Here is a 21,607-nt window from a genome sequence, read left to right on the forward strand (position 1 = left end):
GTCTCCCAAGATGCCATCGCATTTTGAGAGACCCGAACCTAGAATCGGTTACAGTTATAAAAGTTACAAAAAAAAGTGTAAAAAAAAAAAAAAATATATATATAAAATAAAAAAAAACAAAAATAGTTGTCGTTTTATTGTTCTCTCTCGCTCTATTCTCTCTCTATTGTTCTGCTCTTTTTTACTGTATTCTATTCTGCAATGTTTTATTGTTGTTATGTTTTATCATGTTTACGTTTCAGGTATGTAATTTTTTATTATACTTTACTGTTTACTGTGTTTTATTGTTAACCATTTTTTTTGTTTTCAGGTATGCCATTCACGAGTTTGAGTGGTTATACCAGAATGATGCCTGCAGGGTCAGGTATCATCTTGGCATCACTCTTTTCAGCCTAGCGGCTAATTAGCCTCTAGACTGCTTTTACAATCAGTGGGAGGGAATGTCCCCCTCCCCCCCTCCCCCCACCGTCTTCCGTGTTTTTCTCTGGCTCTCCTGTCCCAACAGGGAACCTGAGAATGCAGCCGGTGATTCCGCCAGCTGACCATAGAGCTGATCGGAGGCCAGAGTGGCTCCAAACATCTCTATGGCCTAAGAAACCGGAAGCTACGAGCATTTCATGACTTAGATTTCGCCGAATGTAAACAGCGCCATTGGGAAATTGGGAAAGCATTTTATCACACCAATCTTGGTGTGGTCAGATGCTTTGAGGGCAGAGGAGAGATCTAGGGTCTAATAGACCCCATTTTTTAAAAAAAAGAATACCTGTCACTACCTATTGCTATCATAGGGGATATTTACATTCCCTGGCATAACAATAAAAATTATAATAAAAAAAAAAATGAAAGGAACAGTTTAAAAATAAGATAAAAAAGCAAAAAAAAAAAAAAAAAAAAAAAAGCACCCCTGTCCACCCCTGCTCTCACGCAAAAGCGAACACAAGTGTTGGTCTGGCGTCAAATGTAAACAGCAATTGCACCATGCATGTGAGGTATCACCGCAAAGGTCAGATCGAGGGCAGTAATTTTAGCAGTAGACCTCCTCTGTAAATCTAAAGTGGTAACCTGTAAAGGCTTTTAAAGGCTTTTAAAAATGTATGTAGTTTGTCGCCACTGCATGTTTGTGCGCAGTTTTAAAGCATGTCATGTTTGGTATCCATGTACTCGGTCTAAGATCATCTTTTTTATTTCATCAAACATTTGGGCAATATAGTGTGTTTTAGTGCATTAAAATGAAAAAAAGTTTGTTTTTTTCCCCAAAAAATGCGTTGGAAATATCGCTGCGCAAATACTGTGTGAAAAAAAAAAAAAAATGAAACACCCACCATTTTAATCTGTAGGGCCTTTGCTTTCAAAAAATATATAATGTTTGAGGGTACAAAGTAATTTTCTTGCAAAAAAAAAAAAATTTTTTCATGTAAACAAATAGTGTCAGAAAGGGCTTTGTCTTAGAAGATTGGGTTATGTGTGACATAAGCTTCTAAATGTTAAAATGCCAGGACAGTTCAACACCAACCCCCCCGCCAAATGACCCCATTTTGGAAAGTAGACACTCCAAGCTATTTGCTGAGAGGTATAGTGATTATTTTGCAGACCTCACTTTTTGTCACAAAGTTTTGAAAATTGAAAAAAGAAAAAAAATATGTTTTTTCTTGTCTTTCTTCATTTTCAAAAACAAATGAGAGCTGCAAAATACTCACCATTCCTCTCAGCAAATAGCTTGGGGTGTCTACTTTCCAAAATGGGGTCATTTTGGGGGTTTTGTGCCATCTGGGCATTCTATGGCCTCCGAAACTGTGATAGGCAGTGAGGAGTGAAATCAAAAATTTACGCCCTTAGAAATCCTGAAGGCGGTGATTGGTTTCGGGGCCCCGTATGCGGCTAGGCTCCCAAAAAGTCTCACACATGTGGTATCCCCATACTCAGGAGGAGTAGCTAAATGTATTTTGGGGTGCAATTCCACATATGCCCATGGCCTGTGTGAGCAATATATCATTTAGTGACAACTTTGTGCAAAAAAAAAAAAAAAAAGTCACTTTCCCGCAACTTGTGTCAAAATATAAAATATTCCATGGACTCAACATGCCTCTCACCAAATAGCTTGGGGTGTCTACTTTCCAAAATGGGGTCATTTGGGGGGGGGGGGGGGGGGGGGTTGTTCCATCTGGGCATTTTATGGCCTTCAAAACTGTGATAGGTGGTGAGGAGTGAAATCAAAAATTTACGCCCTTAGAAATCCTGAAGGCGGTGATTGGTTTTCAGGGCCCCGTACGTGGCTAGGCTCCCAAAAAGTCCCACACATGTGGTATCCCCGTACTCAGGAGAAGCAGCTGAATGTATTTTGGGGTGCAATTCCACATATGCCTATGGCCTGTGTGAGCAATATATCATTTAGTGACAACTTTTTGTAAAATTTTTTTTTTTTTTTTTTGTCATTATTCAATCACTTGGGACAAAAAAAATTAATATTCAACATGCAACTCAGCAATTTCCTTGGTGTGTCTACTTTCCAAGATGGGGTCATTTGGGGGGGGGGGGGTTGTACTGCCCTGCCATTTTAGCACCTCAAGAAATGACATGGGCAGTCATAAACTAAAAGCTGTGTAAATTCCAGAAAATGTACCCTAGTTTGTAGACGCTATAACTTTTGCCCAAACCAATAAATATACGCTTATTGACATTTTTTTTTACCAAAGACATGTGGCCGAATACATTTTGGCCTAAATGTATGACTAAAATTGAGTTTATTGGATTTTTTTTTTATAACAAAAAGTAGAAAATATCATATTTTTTCAAAATTTGCAGTCTTTTTCCGTTTCTAGCGCAAAAAATAAAAACCGCAGAGGTGATCAAATACCATCAAAAGAAAGCTTTATTTGCGGGAAGAAAAGGACGCAAATTTTGTTTGGGTACAGCATTGCATAACCGCGCAATTAGCAGTTAAAGCGACGCAGTGCCAAATTGTAAAAAGTGCTCTGGTCAGGAAGGGGGTAAATCCTTCCGGGGCTGAAGTGGTTAAGATATAAGTTCTGAATAACTTTTTAAATGTTAACAATTGGCCCCATAATTAATTTGTGCATCATCTTGTTTCTAAAATCTGTGTTTAAGCTTTTGGAACTGAAAACCCAGTGTACACAGTATTGTTGTTTTTCTCTTTCACCTTCGAAAACAGACATTTAAAGTGTTTCCCTAACCTAAAAACTGAGTCTGACACTAGTACACCCCAACATTTAAGTGTTAGTTCACCTTTACAAAAAATCTGTTAGGGCTTGGTGAGGGTATTTGGTGTTAGGTCACCTTTTCAGATTTTCTATGGATCTATGCTGTATAAGTCATAAACACAAAAAAGCAAGGCGAGGGCAAAGGACTAGTCTCCAGTATTGCTGGTAGGTTCACTGCAGCTAATCTTTGCCCTAGGAATGAGCTTTTATACCTCAGTCCACACAGTTCTTTTGAGTGGAAGTGGCCATTTTAATAGAAAAGGAAGGATTTCTTCCTTAGTCCCTTCACGCTGCTTCCTGGCCACCCTTTAAGTCCGTTTTAATGCTGGGAGCCAGCGCTGCACTCGCAGCACCTGCTGGAAAAGCACCAAGAATAGGACCAAGCCAATACACATAGAAAGACAGATTCTGCATTTAAAGAACCCATAAATAAGACTTTCTAGCCTTTTAAATATAACATTGCTAACAATTTAGCATGATTATAAAGGTAAAATGTTTTTTTTTAACCTTGAAGGATAAGTTCACCTTTAGGAACATGTTACACCTATATTTAGGGCGTAACATGTAACATGCTTCTACCCGCCCACCTCCCTCCGCCAGCGCTCTCTGCTCTGTGACAGCGGGTGTGGGATTTTCTCCCCGCACCCGCTGTCCCAGTTTGAAAACAGCGTGACTGACAGGTCTACCCTTACACAGCCGTATCATTCATTGATAGTTTCCTGTGATTGAATAGACTACAAGTACCATCATCCATTGTGGCTGACAGCTTTTAGCTCTCTTTGAACTTCACTGGTGAGCGCTCTCATAGTTCATTGATTCCTTTTGCCATTCAGTTACTGCCTGCTCCTGAAGATGCTTGTTGGCTGGTGAAATGCATTGGGGGGGGGGGGGGGGGGCATCTGGTAACGTCACTTCCAGCCTGTGGAACGCATGCCAGGGCAGCATCGTTTCCGGGTCTTACATACAATTTTTTTGCAAGTGGTTCATGTGCGTTTAATAAAGTCTGTATACATATATTTTAATAAACAACAATACTGCACTTTTTGGGTTCTCCTTCTTTTCTAATATTGGAGGCACACAAGTATCCAGGAGTGCTGTATGAGACTCAGGAGAGGTGAGCTGAGGTGGAGAGGCTAAACCTTGCTGCCAGAGTACCCAGGAAAGTTGTCTCCCAAGCATACCATTACTTCTGTGCTGAACAAGCATACAGTTTATGTGGTCCGGTGAGTGTGTGGAAGCACATCATTGGCGCTGAGCACTTTGTGGAGCACTAAGAGCTGCCAATGTCTATGAGAGCAGACCAGTGTGTTCTGGCAGGGGGGCAGTCTCCCTATCAGAACACAATAGCACAGCAGGGGAGATCACTGTACTAACATTGCATTGTTAGTACAGCGGCTCCGATCTGAGCTGTCAGTTTTCTTTCGTTTAACCCGCTGGTTTGAATGAAAAAAAAAACTAGTGGTGTGTACAAGGCTTAAGTCTGACTTCTCACCTTATGACTGTTGATGTGCTGTAGTGTCATTCATTATAAGTTGCACTCCAGTGCTCCACTGTAACACACCTGTATTGCAGCCACAATACATGACAGGCTCCAAAGCAGAATCTGTTCTATTGAAGATGGAATAGCTTCTTGGTCTAAAACAGGCCCCAGCCCCCCACACCATTTGCATCTCATTATTGGTCCATTACTATGATTCCAGTTGTGTGTTGCCAGAGGGAATGGGCCAGGTTTTTCACCATTTTTCTTGTGAATCAAATTTTGAGGAAAATACAATTTTTGCTGTAAAGATTTCTGCTAACGTTCTCTAAATATTTGCATTCTTTGATCTATATGTTTGCAGGCTGTAGATCAGGAAGTCAAATTTCTAGAAGAGCAGCAAGAAATTTTTGACTTCAGATGGAAAACTTTCCAGACAGAAAGTGAGTATAATTTTATTTTTAGTGATGAGATAAAAAAAAATATATATTTATGAAAATGACAAAAAATTTTTACAAAATGTAAAGCATTGATGTTTTCAGCTGCAAACTCTTCTTGTTTTTAATTTAAAGAACCAGTGTGGACTTCTATTAACTTAGCTATGCAGTTAGGCCCTCCCCACACTGCATTGGTTAAATGCTCGTTTTGGCTACAGGATGATGACCATGGTGACATATTTAGCTTATTACCTGCTTCCATAAGCTTTCTTCCTCTCTATAGTCTCTCAAATCACCTCCTCTTTTCTGCTCGACTGGTTGCATATTCCTGATGTCATCAGGTTCAATGCAGAATCAGTACACAGTTCTGCATTATACATGAGGACAGCTAGGGCCTACCCTCATTCCGGGAGCATTGGACAACAGAGAATACCTCTAGCTCCCAGAAGAGCAAAGAATAAGGTAAGTATTTCTACGTATTTATTATCCTCTGGCCCCCTAAACAAGCATTTAACCCATGTAGTTCAGCGGTGAAGGTCCAACTGTATAGGTAAATTGTACAAAAGCCCAGACAGCTACTCCAATTTTTTTTTTTTTTTTTTTATTAAAAACTGTGAGCCATCTTTAGCTTTTCTAGACAGTGGATGTAAATAGTCTACACACCCCTGTTAAAATGTCAAGTTTCTGTGATATAAAAAAATAAGACAAAGATAAATAATTTCAGAACTTTTTCCACCTTTTAATGTTACCTATAAACTGTACAACTCAGTTGAACAACAAACTGAAATCTTTTAGGTGGAGGGAAGAAAAACTAAAATAATATGGTTGCATAAGTGTGCACACCCTTAAACTACTACTTTGTTGAAGCACCTTTTGGTTTTCTTACTCAGTCTTTTTGGGTATGAGTCTATCAGCATGGCACATCTTGACTTGGCAATATTTGCCCACTCTTCTTTGCAAAAACACTCCAAATCTGTCAGATTGCGAGGGCATCTCCTGTGCACAGCCCTCTTCAGATCACCCAACATATTTTCAATCCGATTCAGGCCTGGGCTCTGGCTGGGCCATTCCAAAACTTTAATCTTCTTCTGGTGAAGCCATTCCTTTGTTGATTTGGATGTATGCTTTGGATCATTGTCATGCTGAAAGAAGAAGTTCCTCTCCATGTTCAGCTTTCTAGTAGATTGTGCTAGCGTGTTGTATCTGGATTTTGCAAAAGCATTTGACACAGTTCCCCATAAACGTTTACTGTACAAAGTAAGATCCGTTGGCATGGACCATAGGGTGAGTACATGGATTAAAAACTGGCTACAAGGGCGAGTTCAGAGGGTGGTGATAAATGGGGAGTACTCGGAATGGTAAGGGGTGGGAAGTAGGGTCCCCCAGGGTACTGTGCTGGGACCAATCCTATTTAATTTGTTCATAAACGACAGGGAGGATGGGGTAAACAGTTCAATCTCTGTATTTGCGGACAACACTAAGCTAACCAGGGCAATAACTTCTCCACAGGATGTGGAAACCTTGCAAGAATATCTGAACAAATTAATGGGGTGGGCAACTACATGGCAAATGAGGTTTAATGTAGAAAAATGTAAAATAATACATTTGGGTGACAAAAATATGAATGCAATCTACTCACTAGGGGGCGAACCTCTGGGGCTCCTAGTAGATGATAGGCTCAGCAATGGCTTATGCAATGCCAAGCTGCTGCTAACAAAGCAAACCGAATACAAGCAGTCCCCAAGTTACGAACGACTCCTACTTACGAACGGCCTCAAATGCCAGGCACTTGTGCTCCTCGCTGGTCCTGGATACCTCCGGATACATCCCATACTGCAGTACTACATGTACTGCATGGCCAGAAGAGCCCCAGATAACATAACAAGTGCCCGGAACATCCCACATCCATGCACAGGCTGATGTTACACTTACAAATGCAGTATTCCGACCGGAAGTTACACTTACAAATGCAGTGTTGCGACTTACAAACAAATTCAACTTACGAACAAACCTACAGTCCCTATTGTATTCGTAACTCAGGGACTTCCTGTATTGGCATGCATTAAAAAGGGGATTATCTCCAGGGATAAAGCAATAGTTTCTCCCACTCTACAAGACTCTGGTCCAGTCTCACCTAGAGAATGCTGTCCAGTTCTGGGCACCAGTCCTCAGGAAGGATGTACTGGAAATGGAGCGAGTACAAAGAAGGGCAACAAAGTTAATAAAGGGTCTGGAGGATATTAGTTATGAGGAAAGGTTGCGAGCGCTGAACTTATTCTCTCTGGAGAAGAGACGCTTGAGAGGGGATATGATTTCAATGTACAAATACCGTACTGGTGACTCCAAAATAGGGATAAAACTTTTTTGCGGAAGGGAGTTCAATAAGACACGTAGCCACTCATTAAAATTAGAGAAAAAGAGGTTTAAACTTAAACTGCGTAGAGGCTTCTCTACTGTAAGAGGGGCAAGGATGTGGAATTCCCTTCCACAGGCGGTGGTTTCAGCGGAGGGCATCAATAGTTTAAAAAAACTATTAGTCAAGCACCTGAACGACCGCAACATACAGGGATATACAATGTAATACTGACATATAATCACACACACAGGTTGGATTTGTGTTGTTTTTTTTTTTTTTAACCTCACCTACTATGAAGGTTTTGTGCCAATGTTGACTGGTATTAGGAACTGTTCATAATTCCCTCTACCTTGACCAAGGCCTCTTTTCCAGCTGAAGAAAAACAGCCCCAAAGCATGATGCTGCCATCGCCATGCTTCATTGTGGGTATGTGTTCTTTTGGTAATGTGCAGTGTTGTTTTTGCACCAAACATATCTTTTGGAGTTATGGCCAAAAAGTTCAGCCTTGGTTTCATCAGACCATAATGTGTTTTTGCTAAATTTAGCCGGGTTTGGATGTTTTTCTTGGTAAGATAAGGCTTCCGTCTTGCCACTCTACCCTATAGCCCAGTCATATGAAGAATACGGGAGATTGTTGTCACATGTACCACACAGCCAGTACTTGCCAGATATTCCTGCAGCTCCTCTAATGTTGCTGTAGGCCTCTTGGCAGCCTCCCTGACCAGTTTTCTTCTCGTCTTTTCATCAATTTTGGAGGGATGTCCAGTTCTTGGTAATGTCACTGTTGTGCCATATTTTCTCCAATTGATGATGATTGTCTTCACTGTGTTCCGTGGTATATCTAATGCCTTGGAAATTCTTTTGTACCTTTTTCCTGACTGATAACTTTTAACAATGAGATCCTTCTGATGCTTTGGAAGCTCTCTACGGACCGTCGCTTTTGCTGTAGGATGCGACTAAGAAAATGTTAGAAAAGACCTACTAGAACATCTGAACTTTATTTGAGGTTAATCACAGGCACTTTAAATGATGGCAGGTGTGTACGGACTCCTATTTAACATGAGTTTGAATGTCATTGCTTAATTCTGAACACAACTACATCCCCAGTTACAAGGGGGTGTGCACACTTCTGCGACCACATTATTTTCATTTTTTTTATTACTTACTCCCCCCCAAAAGATTTCAGTTTGTTTTTCAATTGAGTTATACAGTTAATAGGTCACATTAAAGGTGGAAAAAGTTCTGAAATGATTTATCTTTGTCTCATTTTTTTTTACATCACAGAAACCTGACATTTTAACAGGGGTGTGTAGACTTTTTATATCCATTGTATATTGCTTTTTTTTAGATGTTCAGTCAATCAGAAGTGTTAAAGGAAGTACGATGTAGAAGTAGAGTAGGAGTAGAAGTACGATGATGGAGAAAGGATGGAACAAACAAAAACCATACCATCCGCTGCCATTTATTTGTGATCTGCATCGGCTTCCACCTGTGCTTCGGCATTTGCAGTGGCTTCCTGGAAGACACATCCATTGCTCCCAGTCCCTGAACACTATCTTGCTATTACACATTTTATACTCAAACGTCTTTGAGTACAGTACCATTTGTTTTGTATTTATGTATATCAAGTAAAAGTTCATACTGCACCAGCGGCTACTTGGTACCTCTCACTCCCCATCCCTTGAGCTTGGAATCACTTTTGCTGACCTGTTTGTAATGCAAGAGAAGTATTGCCAAACACACCCACTATATTATTTTCAATGTCCTTTGGCTATGCAAAGCCTAATGTATCAAATTGACAATAGCGTTTATCCCAGCCTTCAATCTATTTCAAACCTGGTTTGGAAATCTTAATATGACTGATGACATATGAAAGGAGAGAGAGGAAGCTGCACAGCACACATATATACAGTGCCTTGAAAAAGTATTCCTACCCCCTGAAATATTTCACATTTTGTCACGTTACAACCAAAAACGTAAATTGTGATTTTATGTGATAGACCAACACAAATTGGCACATAATTGTGAAGTGGGAGGAAACTGATAAATGGTTTTCATTTTTTTTTACAAATATCTGAAAAGTGTGGGGTGCATTTGTATTCAGCCCCCTGAGTCAATACTTTGTAGAACCACCTTTCGCTGCAATTACAGCTGCAAGTCTTTTTGGTTATGTCTCTACCAGCTTTGCACATCTAGAGAGTAACATTTTTGCCCATTCTTCTTTACAAAATAGCTCAAGCTCTGTCATATTGGATGGAGAGCGTCTGTGAACAGCAATCTTCAAGTCTTGCCACAGATTCTCAATTGGGTTTAGGTCTGGACTTTGACTGGGCCATTCTAACACATGAATATGCTTTGATCTAAACCATTCCATTGTAGCTCTGGCTGTATGTTTATGGTCGTTGTACTGCTAGAAAGTCCTCCACCCCAGTCTTAAGTCCTTTGTAGACTCTCTAACAGGTTTTCTTCTAAGATTGCCCTGTATTTGCTCCATCCATCTTCCCATCAACTCTGACCAGCTTTCCTATCCCCACTGAAGAAAAGCATCCCCAAAACATGAGGGATGGTGTGTTCAGGGTGATGTGCAGTGTTAGTTTTCCTCCACACATAGCGTTTTGCTTTTAGGCTAAAAAGTAAAATTTTGGTCTCTTCTGACCAGAGCACCTTCTTCCACATGTCTGCTGTGTCCCCCACATGGCTTCTCACAAACTGCAAAGGGGACTTCTTATGGCTTTCTTTCAACTATAGCTTTCTTCTTGCCTCTTCCATAAAGGTCAGATTTTTATGGAGTGCACGACTAATAGTTGTCCTGTGGGCAGATTATCCCACCTGAGCTGTGGATCTCTGAAGCTCCTCCAGAGTTATCATGGGCCTCTTGGCGGCTTCTTTGATTAATGCTTTCCTTGCCCGGCCTGTCAATTTAGGTGGATGGCCATGTCTTGGTAGGTTTGCAGTTTTGCCATACTCTTTCCATTTTCGGATGATGGATTGAACAGTGCTCCGTGAGATGTTTAAACTTTGGGATATTTTTTTATAAGCTAACCTTGCTTTAAACTTCTCCACAACTTTATTCCTGGCCTTCATGATGCTGTTTGTTCACTAAGGTTCTCTAATAAACCTCTGAGGGCTTCACAGAACAGCTGTATTTATACTGAGACTAAATTACACACAGATTGACTCTATTCACTAATTAGGTGACTTCTGAAGGCAATTGGTTCCTCTAGATTTTAGTTAGGGGTATCAAAGTAAAGGGGGCTGAATACAAAAGCACACCACATTTTTCACATATTTATTTGTAAAACATTTTGAAAACCATTTATCATTGAAACATGGATGTCGCCCACAATTGGCCGATAAAATTGACAAATGTAAATACAGTACAATACAGTACAATACAATACAATAGCCACACATAAAAGAGTAACATACAAAGGCAAAGCCGATACAATATTGCATATGGTTAAATTTTGCATTGCATTTAAATTACATGAGTATACATGACATCTATAACACCCGACGCGTTTCGCGAGATTTGGATCGCTCTTCAGGGGTGGATGCATGTGGGATATATCTGAAAATGAATAATCAAAAAGTAATGTAACACATGAATAAATGGACAAATGGTAAGAGGGACCTCACAGAAAAAAGAAAGACCCCATACTCACCAATCGGCAATGTTCACTGATGATGGCAGCAATATATGCTTGGGAAGGAAGCTGAGGAAGCGGTGCCAACCAAAAAACCCAGACCAAGGAACAATGGGAATGCGGACATGGCATTGGTAGAAATGAGTGACCTTGGAGATCCTAAATAATCTGTTCAGGTGTCAGCTAAAATATAATGTGATATGTATATAATCAAACATTGCTAAATTAGCAAAATAGTAGCAGAGTATATGATTGATCGCATGTATAAACCAACCTGTTGCGATGGTAAGACGGATAAGGCCAAGGAAAAATGTGTGCAATACTGCAGATATGTGAAAAGGGATGTCAGTAAAGGCAATCCCTGAAAGGAAAAAAAGAAACGTGAAACGCATCGGGTGTTATAGATGTCATGTACACTCATTTACTTTAAATGCAATGCAATCTTTATCATGTGCAATATTGTATCAGCTTTGCCTTTGTATGTTACTACTCTTTTATGTGTGACTATTTTTGTAATAAATACTTTACTGTATTTACATTTGTCAATTTTATCGGCCAGTTGTGCACCCCTCATTCAAAGTCCCAAGGGTGTCAACCATGTTTCTATTGTATTATTAGGGATGGAGGTGTGTTACTGGTGACACCAGACCTTCCTTTTATTTAAACCATTTATCATTTTCCTTCCACTTCACAATTATGTGCCACTTTGTGTTGGTCTATCACATAAAATACCAATAAAATACATTTACGTTTTTGGTTGTAACATGACAGAATGTGGGAAATTTCAAGGGGTATGAATACTTTTTCAAAGCGCTGTACCTCACATGTGCAGTGCTTGCTGGAGTCTGGCTGCAGTGACTTGTCTAAAAACTTTGATTAAAACTGCTGTGTTCAGCATTGAGAGAAGGAGGAAATACTTGGTGCTTCCAGGTATGGAGGAGCATGTCACTGACTCCATGTGACAGGCTGCGGCCAATCGGTGCTGCCACGTGTGGATTCTATGTATGCTTTGACTGCAGTAACTTACACAGGACTTGTCTTTGCTCTGGGCAGTTGAACAAGGTGGGACAGAATGTAAGCTTAATATACAGTGCCTTGAAAAAGTATTCATACCCCTTGAAATTTTCCACATTTTGTCATGTTAAAATCAAAAACGTAAATTTCTTTTATTGGGATTTTATGTGATAGACCAACACAAAGTGGCACATAATTGTGAAGTGGAAGGAAAATGATAAATAAGTTTCAAAATTTTTTACAAATATCTGAAAAGTATGGCGTGCATTTGTATTCAGCCCCCTTTACTCTGATACCCCTAACTAAAATAATCTAGTGGAACCAATTGCCTTCAGAAGTCACCTAATTAATAAATAGAGTCCACCTGTGTATACCCGTATTTATCGGTGTATAACACGCACCCCAATTTTAGGAGGGAAGTTTAAGGGAAAAAACATACATTTTAAATAAAGAACTTCAAAGCAAAATTAGGGTCACGGCTCATCAATGCACCCTGCTCAGTGCCCATCTGCAACCTCTAAATTGCCCATCAATGCACCCTGCTCAGTGCCCATCTGCAGCCATTAAATTGACCAACAATGCAGCCTGTTCAGTGCCCATCTGCAGCCATTAAATTAACCAACAATGCAGCCTGTTCAGTGCCCATCTGCAGCCATTAAATTAACCAACAATGCAGCCTGTTCAGTGCCCATCTGCAGCCTCACCTTTCCCATCACCTTAAATTTTTGTGGACCCGTTAAATGGCGTCAAACTTCAGTACCCTATATTCTCTATAGCCGACACTTCAAAGGCTCCCTATAGGTATCAGTGTTACAGAGGAGGTCTTTTGTTAGAATTATTGCTCTCACTCCAGCGCACGCGGTGATATATAACCTGTGTATCGCAATCAACGTTTTCACGCACAAGCGCCCTGATGCATGCGTTTACGTTCAAGCGTGTGTATATGTGGGGGTGGGGGATCTTATGTGCTTTTCTCTTTCATCACATAGGGGACAAAAAGTCCCCTATGTGATGTTTTTTTGGTGACAGGTTCTCTATATTAAGATATGCTGGGTCTAAAAGACTGTGCTCCACTTAATATTTTGCAATGCAGATTGTATTGTAAAACATTATTTCCTGGCTGAGCTAGCTGGGGACACTGAGAGCTTGACCTGGAAGTGACATCAGATGTCGCTTTCCGGGTCACAAGAAGAAGGGGAGGAGAGAGGACGTGTGTCCGCTCTTCTCCTTCCCCTCCACCCACCAGCACATGCCATGGAGCTCCTGGGTGTGCCGATAGGCAAGCGGAGCCTGGTAAGCATGGCGGGGGGTGACGCCGGTACCGGGGATGTGTGAGAGCAATGGGGCGGAAGTGCCGCCGCACAAATGCTCTCACCTGACAGGCAGGAGTCTGCCTGTCAGTTTCACACACAATCCCGGTGGCTGCAATACCCCCATTGTCAGGTCCGTACGACGTACAGACCTGGCGGCGAAAAGGTTAAAGCAGGGTTAGGTTATAAAAACATATCCCAAGCTATGAACATCTCACAAAGCACTGTTCCATCCTTCATCCGAAAATGGAAAGAGTATGGCACAACTGCAAACCTACCAAGACATGGCCGTCCAACTAGACTGACAGGCCAGGCAAGGAGAGCATTAATCAGGGCAGCAGCCAAGAGGCCCATGGTAAATCTGGAGGAGCAGCAGAGATCCACAGCTCAGGTGGGAGAATCTGTCCACAGGACAACTGTAAGTCAACCACTCCACAAATCTGGCCTTTTATGGAGGAGTGGCAAGAAGAAAGCCACTGTTGAAAGAAAGCCATAAGAAGTTCCATTTGCAGTTTGTGAGAAGCCATGTGGGGGACACAGCAAACATGTGGAAGAAGGTGCTCTGGTCAGATGAGGCCAAAATTGAGACTGGGGCGGAGGTTCATCTTCCAGCAGGACAACAACCCTAAACATACAGCCAGAGCTACAATGGAATAGTTTAGATCAAAGCATACTCATGTGTTCGAATGGCCCAGTCAAAGTCCAGAGCTAAATCCAATTGATAATCTGTGGCAAGAAAATTGCTGTTCACAGACGCTCTCCATCCAATCTGACAGAGCTTGAGCTATTTTGAAAAGAAGAATTGGCAAAAATGTCACTTTTTAGATGTGCAAAGCTGGTAGAGGCATACCCAAAAATACTTGTTGCTGTAATTGCAGTGAAAGGTGGTTCTACAAAGTGTTGACTCGGGGGTTAAATACAAATGCACGCCACACTTTTCAGATACTTAGTTGTAAAAAATATTGAAAACCATTTATCATTTTCCTTCTACTTCACATTTATGTGCCACTTTGTGTTGGACGATCACATAAAATCCCAATAAAATACATTTACGTTTTTGGTTTTAACATGACAAAATTTGGAAAATTTGAAAGGGTATGAATACTTTTTCAAGGCACTGTATGCTGCTAGGGAGTGGGGAATAAGGGAAAATGTGATTCTTTTCCCTCCATAGGCAAAGCATAGGTTCACTTTAAAATAGAACTATGGGAATTCGTTTTTTTGTAGAATCATACTTAACCTAGCTGGATGCAGCATCTGTCCCCCGCCAACTCTAACACTGAGAACCGAGCGATCAATCCCCTGCTAATCGCTCGGTTCTAACAGCTCCCTGAACAGAGAGCTGCTGACTGTTAGTCAAAGTCATGGCTCTCTGCGCTGCGCACTCACTGGAGCACTAAGCTGTGGAGGGGGCGGGAGCAGCTGGCTCAGGCTCTCAGTGGCTCGCTGAGAGGCCGTGCCTGTCCAGGCATGTGAGCAGATCCCGACTATATGGTTGTGATCTTTCCCGAGCCTGGACCGGCTCTGTAATGTCCGCAGACAGCAGACTTTAGCCCGCTGTCTGCGTAAAATGGGTCAGAGGCGTGCAGAATGAACTGCACTCCTGTGATCCACAGGAGAAGTACAGCCAAACAAGCTTTGGCTGTACTCCTCCTTTAAATTGAATGCAATCAGCTATATAGGGAACTAACAGGTGTGTCAGAATGCCTGACAAATAATGATTCATCTAACACAAACACATTTACTCTTTTTTTTTTTTTTTTTTTTTTCATTATAGGGTCTTCAAAAGTTACAGCTGAGTATATTAAGCAAAAGACACAAGAGCTGCAAGCTCAACTGAATGAGCTGGACCGAAAACGCAAGGTCAGATCTATTACAAAAATATCTGGATCTGAAATCTATATCTAGTGTATTGCAACAACTTAACAACAAATATTGAACACCAAATGAATATTAGATAATAAATCCTCAAAAAAATGAATAAATATTAAAAAACAGTCCAGTGAGGTGAATAAAAGTAAATGAATCCTTCTGTGCAGATAAAAAACACTGATAATTGTGAACCTCCACCACACACAATGCGCGCTTACCAGAGGGCAAGCAATATCAAGAATGTAATCTAGATCAGCATCCGGACATCAGACCAACAGCGGCAGCAAATAACTATGAGTACGCTGAAGACAAGCCAGGAGATCACAACTCGGCAAATAGACCAACAGGCAACGATCAGGGTCCCGGGAAGATGAAAAGAAGCTCACCATAGTGTGAATCCGTAAATCATCGGTTTATTAGATATAAAATATTGCACTTACATTTGCATAGAAGATAAAAAGCTCATAAAAATGCCGGCCAGCTTGCAGACAACTGTCAACATATACGCTACACCCTGCGATGACGTCAGCATGTCTGCCTCCGGACGTACGTTTCGTCATAAAATTGATTACAGGCTTGATATTACTTGCCCTCTGGTAAGCGCGCATTGTGTGTGGTGGAGGTTCACAATTATCATTTTTTTTTATCTGCACAGAAGAATTCATTTACTTTTATTCACCTCACATTTTTTTGAGGATTTATTATCTAATATTCATTTGGTGTTCAGTATTTGTTGTTAAGTTGTTGCAATACACTATATCTTATCACTACACATTTATTTTAATGTATTTGCACAGCTTTTTCTTTTTCTTATAATCACTGTGTTTGTATATATCTTGCAAATTTGAGCTGCAGCTACTTATTTTTATTTCTAGTTTAGTGCGGTATTCACTTCCTTTTTTACCTGAAATCTATATCTATCTTATTTGTACAGTGGTTATAGGTTTGTACCTTCAGGTGATTGGACACTGGCAAGCTTTTGAGGATACACCCTCCCAGGGTGCCTCCCCTCTATCCCCATAGTTTTTATCTGCTGTGTGAAATGCCAAGTAGTCAACATCTCCTTCAGGGCACTTAAAGTGTATGTAATCCTAAAATCTAAATCTCTTTAACCACCTCAATACAGGGCACTTACGTTGTCACACTTTGAATAACAATTGTGTGGTAATGCTACACTGTAACCATGTGAAATTTTTATCATTTTCTTCACACAAATAGAGCTTTCTTTTGGTGGTATTTAATCACTCCCGGAAATTTGAAAACAATAAAAGTTTTTCTTAGTTTCTGTCAGTAAATTTTGTAAATAAGTAATTTTTCCCCTTCACTGATGGGCACTGATGAGGCTGCACTGATGGGCACTGATAGGCTGCACTGATGGGCACTGATGAGTTGGCACTTATGGGCACTGATGAGGCGGCACTTATGGGCACTGATAGGTGGCACTGATATGTGGCACTGATGAGCACTGATAGGCAACACTGATGGGTGGCACTGGGCACAGATAGGCAGCACTGGTGGGCACAGATAGGCGGCACTGGTGGGCTTGGATGGGTGGCACTGATGGGCGGCATTGATGGGTGGCATTCATGAGCAGCAGTGATGAGCATTGATGGGCAGCAGTGATGGGTATGGCTGGGCAGCACTGATAGCCAGCACTGACTGGCATCACTAATGGCCACTGATTGCTGCCACTTGTGGGCACAGATTGGTGGCAATTGTGGGCACTGGTTGGCACTGATTGCTGGCAGTGGTGGGTACACAGTTCTGGCACTGGTGGGCACTTAATTGTAATCAGGGCACTGATGATCAGTGCCCTGATTACATCCCTATCTGTCCCCTGTGAGGAGATGCCACTGATCGGCTCTTCTCTCCTCACACTCTGTCAGTGTGAGGCAAGGAGCGATGATTACCGGCATTTCCGTGTTTACATGTGACCGGCTGTGATTGGATACAGCCGATCACATGGTTAAAGATCCGTGGCCGCAGCTCTTTACACAGATCGGGGTCGCGCCGTGTCCTAGAAACACAGCGCGGCCGATCACTGCGCGCACCCGGGGCCGTGCGAGAGCGGTCGTTCTGGGAGGCTGTCATATGACGTCCACCCAGAACGAGAGCTGCACCGCCCAGCCATCATTATCCACGGCCGACATGCGGGAAGTGGTTAATCACACCGTAGTCCCTATGATCGCTTATAGAGCATTGTAGTGATTGTTTTTTAATTGTAATCAAGACTAAATACTTGATGATCCTGCTAGTGTCTCTCACGTTGGCCAGCTTTCTGTGTTGTCTTGACCACGCTAACCACAGCTGCAAGGCACAACAGGATGACTAATCTGCAGTCCCATTCGTAATGTGCATGTGTTGCCTTGTCGGGAATGATTAACAGTAACAGGAGTCAATCTGACAAAAACTAGAGCATTGATACACTGAGGTCAACTCGCTAATAATAAAATAGCACATTCATTTTTGTCTTAAAATAATTCATGCAGTATTTATCTCAGAAGTAGTCAATCCACATGCCTTACTTAACAAACAAGTTTCATTTTCAAATTTTGTAATATTTAGCACTTAATTTATTATTATTTTTTTGTTTGTTTCATCTGTTTTGTTCACAGTCTATAGCACTGCACCAGAATGAGATTAATGACGACACACTAAGAATTATTAAACTCTGAAAACATCCTAAAGGCTGTTTTCCCGTACACACGATACGAAAATCATATGGAAAAATTCATACGACAAGCTCTGCCGATTTTCGGATCGTTAGTACGGTGCTTTTGACAGCTGATTTTGCTTTTTCGTCAGACAAAAGATGGATGTGCAGAGTACAAAATTTTTGTCCGATGTGAACTTAACGTCCGATTTTTGTTTTAATAGTACGGTTTTCGTGCGAAAAAAAATTGTAAGAGCAAGACTACGCATGCTCAGAAACCAAAGAATACATACAAAACTATTCAACACATTACGTCACTTCTGACGTATTCTGTCATACGAAAAATTTTGCATTGTGAGTAACTGCTTCACTTTCGACATGAGACTAGCATGCCACAAAAAACGGATGTTCGGACGTCCGAAAATCTAAGCGTGTGTACGAGGCTTTAGTTTGCCTTTGTTCACAGGATGACCGCTTTCTGGTGCAGCCTTTATCAACCAGGGTGCCTAATGTGTTTTTCAGAGGTGCCTTGGCTAAATGCCTAAGGACTGTCCTAGATTGCCCAAAAAGTGTCTACAATTTATATTGTGTAGCATCACAACCTTGGGCATCATGCAGGCCAGCAGCCTATGTCCTAAAAAACAGTGACGTCATAGGTTAGTAAGGAGGACGTTGGGCTCCTAAGGACATCCTTATTTGCCCATCCCCTTGCCCCTCTATGTCAGTGGGTTCACATTAGCCTAATGAGGGAGAGAAACTGAGGGAAAGTAGAAATGCTGGAATACTAGTCAGTACCAGTGCTCAAAGGTGTATTTGCTTTGTAAGAATAAATCACCTCTAATGCTGGCTGTCCTACGTGTGTTGATGCTACTACATTATGTAAAAAACTTAACTAATAGTTTTACATAATTTTAAAATGGGCTGCCTTGAGATTGTGCATAATTTTAAAGGGTCCCACAACTCAAAAAAGGTTTGAGAAACGCTGCTCTGGTGCAATGTTACATGATATTTACAACACTGAGCTAACAACACTGCCTTCTCAAACTGATGCATTGTTCTTTTTCACTTACTGCCCAGTGCAATGTTCCTCTGATTTGTTATTTTCTACATTAATAAAATATCAAATGCCCGTACCATGATATAAGTAACATTAAAAAAAAATGTAGTGGCTGGACTTTAAAGGAGTTGTAAAGTCAGAAGGTTTGTTATCCTTATGCATTAGGATGAAAAGCCTTCTGTGTGCAGCAGCCCCCCTCAGCCCCTCTAATAATTACTGAGCCCCATCTGTGTCCACGAGTGCCATTCGAGACTCTCCCTCCTGATTGGCAGAGACACAGCAGCAGCGCCATTGGCTCCCACTGCTGACAATCAAAGTCAGTCAGCCAATCAGGAGAGAGAGGGGGCCGGGCCAGGCCACAGCTCAGTGTCTGAATGGATACAGGGAGCTGTGACTCAGCTCAGGTACCCCCCATAGCAAGCTGCTTGCTGTGGGGGCACTCAACAGGAGGAATGGGCCAGGAGCAGCGAAGAGGGACCCGAGAAGAGGAGGATCCGGGCTGCTCTGTGCAAATCTACTGCAACAGAGCAGGTAAGTATAACATGTTTGTTATTTTTATAGGAAAAAAACTAGACTGTACAATCACTTTTAATGATGCTTTATTATTTATTTCGCATTTGATATTTTTGATTATACCTGCACGGTTTAGGAGATATTTACTTTTGATGCAGCTGGTGATGTCACTGTTTCATGCGCTCTGAAGGAACGGCATACCGTGCTGTTCCTGCAGAGTCCTGTGCCATGAACAGCGGCTCCCGCACACATGGGCAGGAGTGACGTCATCATAGCTCCGGCCATTCACACAGCTAGAGTCCGCAAACCCAAAAGTCAGAGCGGGGAAAGATGGCAGTGCCTACAATGATGACAGCGTGTCCCTAGTGGGCATCAATTTAAGGTGAGTTTCACATAATGTGCTAGTATGCGATGCATACTAGCACATTATGGCATTGCCTTGCAGGATTAAAAATAAATAAACTGCGGTTTACTACTGCTTTAAAGGCAGAAAAAGGCAGGTGAGGTCACTTGATGACTAATCACCTCACCCTTCTTAGCACATCTGAGCATGGAGGTATCATGGTCATGGGACCGCAGTAAAAAACAATTTAAATGGTATTTAATACACTTTTATTTTAATAAATTTGACATTTTTATGTACATAAGATTCTAGCAATGTAGTCCCCTACATTAATTTCATACACTTTATAAATGCTTTCAATAATAATAATAATGGTGATGATAAAATGTCAGTGTCTCAGTTGTTTGACTTTGCAGCATATAGTTTAACTCTTGTTGTTGTTCTGCACAAAAGGAGGTCCTGAGCCAGATAAAAGAGCTTCTTGGGCTTTGTGAGACCCTTCATGGTTTTCTACAGAAAGAATTGACTGACTGGCTTCAGAGGCAAAAGTTAGAATGCATTGGAGCTAGCACAGACACCTGTGTGAAACATCTGGAAGGCTGGTAAGCAGGGTGCTGCCTAGTACATGCTGAGTCAATGATAGTAGTTGTTTTATTCGTAACTTGTTATACACAAAGTTTACTTGGAACTCCCGTCAAAACATTTATTTCTAGTTTTGGTTAGTGTATGGCATCTGTCAGGTTGAATGTGTTTTTTTGGAGAGTTTCACACTCGATTTCTGTCCTAGTGAAAAAAAATTGAGTATTAAAAGCTGATATAGGCAAAATGTTCTCTTGCGGTGTGCCCCCACTTCACTGCAGGGGTTAAATGTTCATTTCGTCTAGGGGTGCATGAATAAGGTATAATACTTACCGTATTTCTCACTCCAGCAAGATCCCTCTACAGTATTAATGCTCACATACAATTCAGGGTTAAAAGCCCTGCACATGACAACACAGAGGGGCTACCCACAACCTTGAGCTTCAGGCAAAAGAGAATAGCACTGGAGCATGGATTAAAGTAAGTAATACACCTTATCTCTGCACCCCTAGATGAAACAAACATTTAACCCTTGCAGTGCAGGGGGGAGGGGGATCCTCTGCAAGGGTAGATTTTATTTAATTCTTGGACATCCACTTTAATTGTCACTAATATCCTAAGCAGCCATTGTCACAATGATAGAAGCTGCAACCTTTTTGCACTGGAAGATCATCTCTTCTGCCAAAAAAGATTCCTACAGTTAAATGTCCTCTAGCCAATAAATGTGTGTTTGAAAATGACTTTCTAAGGTATTGCTAGACTTGCCAGCATTCCATGACTCCAGATCAACATTCTTTGCAAACATTGTGCAAGTCTGCTGCAAGTTCTGGTTCGGTTATGTTGTGCAACAGTCATCCCAATACAGTGGTCACTGTGGCTGAATTTGCATGCTGTAGACTTGCAGAGCTCTTGCTGTAGACTCACTACTGCAACTTTGCTCTTGCTAGAGACTTGCCATGCAAATTTTCTACAAATTGGAAAAGTGTCAGCTAAAACCCGTGCTTCAAGTGATCTGCAAGTGTACAACTTGCCAGGGAAAATGTGCAGCAATTTAAGACTTACAGTTCAACACTGCCACAAATTTGTGGCAAGTTATCCTTGCTATCTGGGTAGTCTGAATATACCATTGAC

General features: G+C 41.4%; 1 protein-coding gene across 6 annotated transcripts in view; it reads left to right on the plus strand.

Moving 5' to 3' along the window:
* Nucleotides 1-21,607, plus strand: part of STAT2 (signal transducer and activator of transcription 2) — a 174,062-nt gene that overhangs the window by 62,228 nt on the left and 90,227 nt on the right. For all 6 annotated transcript variants that reach the window (XM_073613933.1, XM_073613937.1, XM_073613936.1 and 3 more), the window contains 3 exons: nucleotides 5,060-5,138; nucleotides 15,237-15,322; nucleotides 20,351-20,499. In XM_073613933.1, the coding sequence (XP_073470034.1) occupies nucleotides 5,060-5,138; nucleotides 15,237-15,322; nucleotides 20,351-20,499 (314 nt within the window). The remainder of the gene's footprint in view (nucleotides 1-5,059; nucleotides 5,139-15,236; nucleotides 15,323-20,350; nucleotides 20,500-21,607) is intronic.

The sequence above is a fragment of the Aquarana catesbeiana genome, linkage group LG02 (genome assembly GCF_042186555.1).
Source record: "Aquarana catesbeiana isolate 2022-GZ linkage group LG02, ASM4218655v1, whole genome shotgun sequence".
In the NCBI taxonomy this organism is placed as follows: domain Eukaryota; kingdom Metazoa; phylum Chordata; class Amphibia; order Anura; family Ranidae; genus Aquarana; species Aquarana catesbeiana.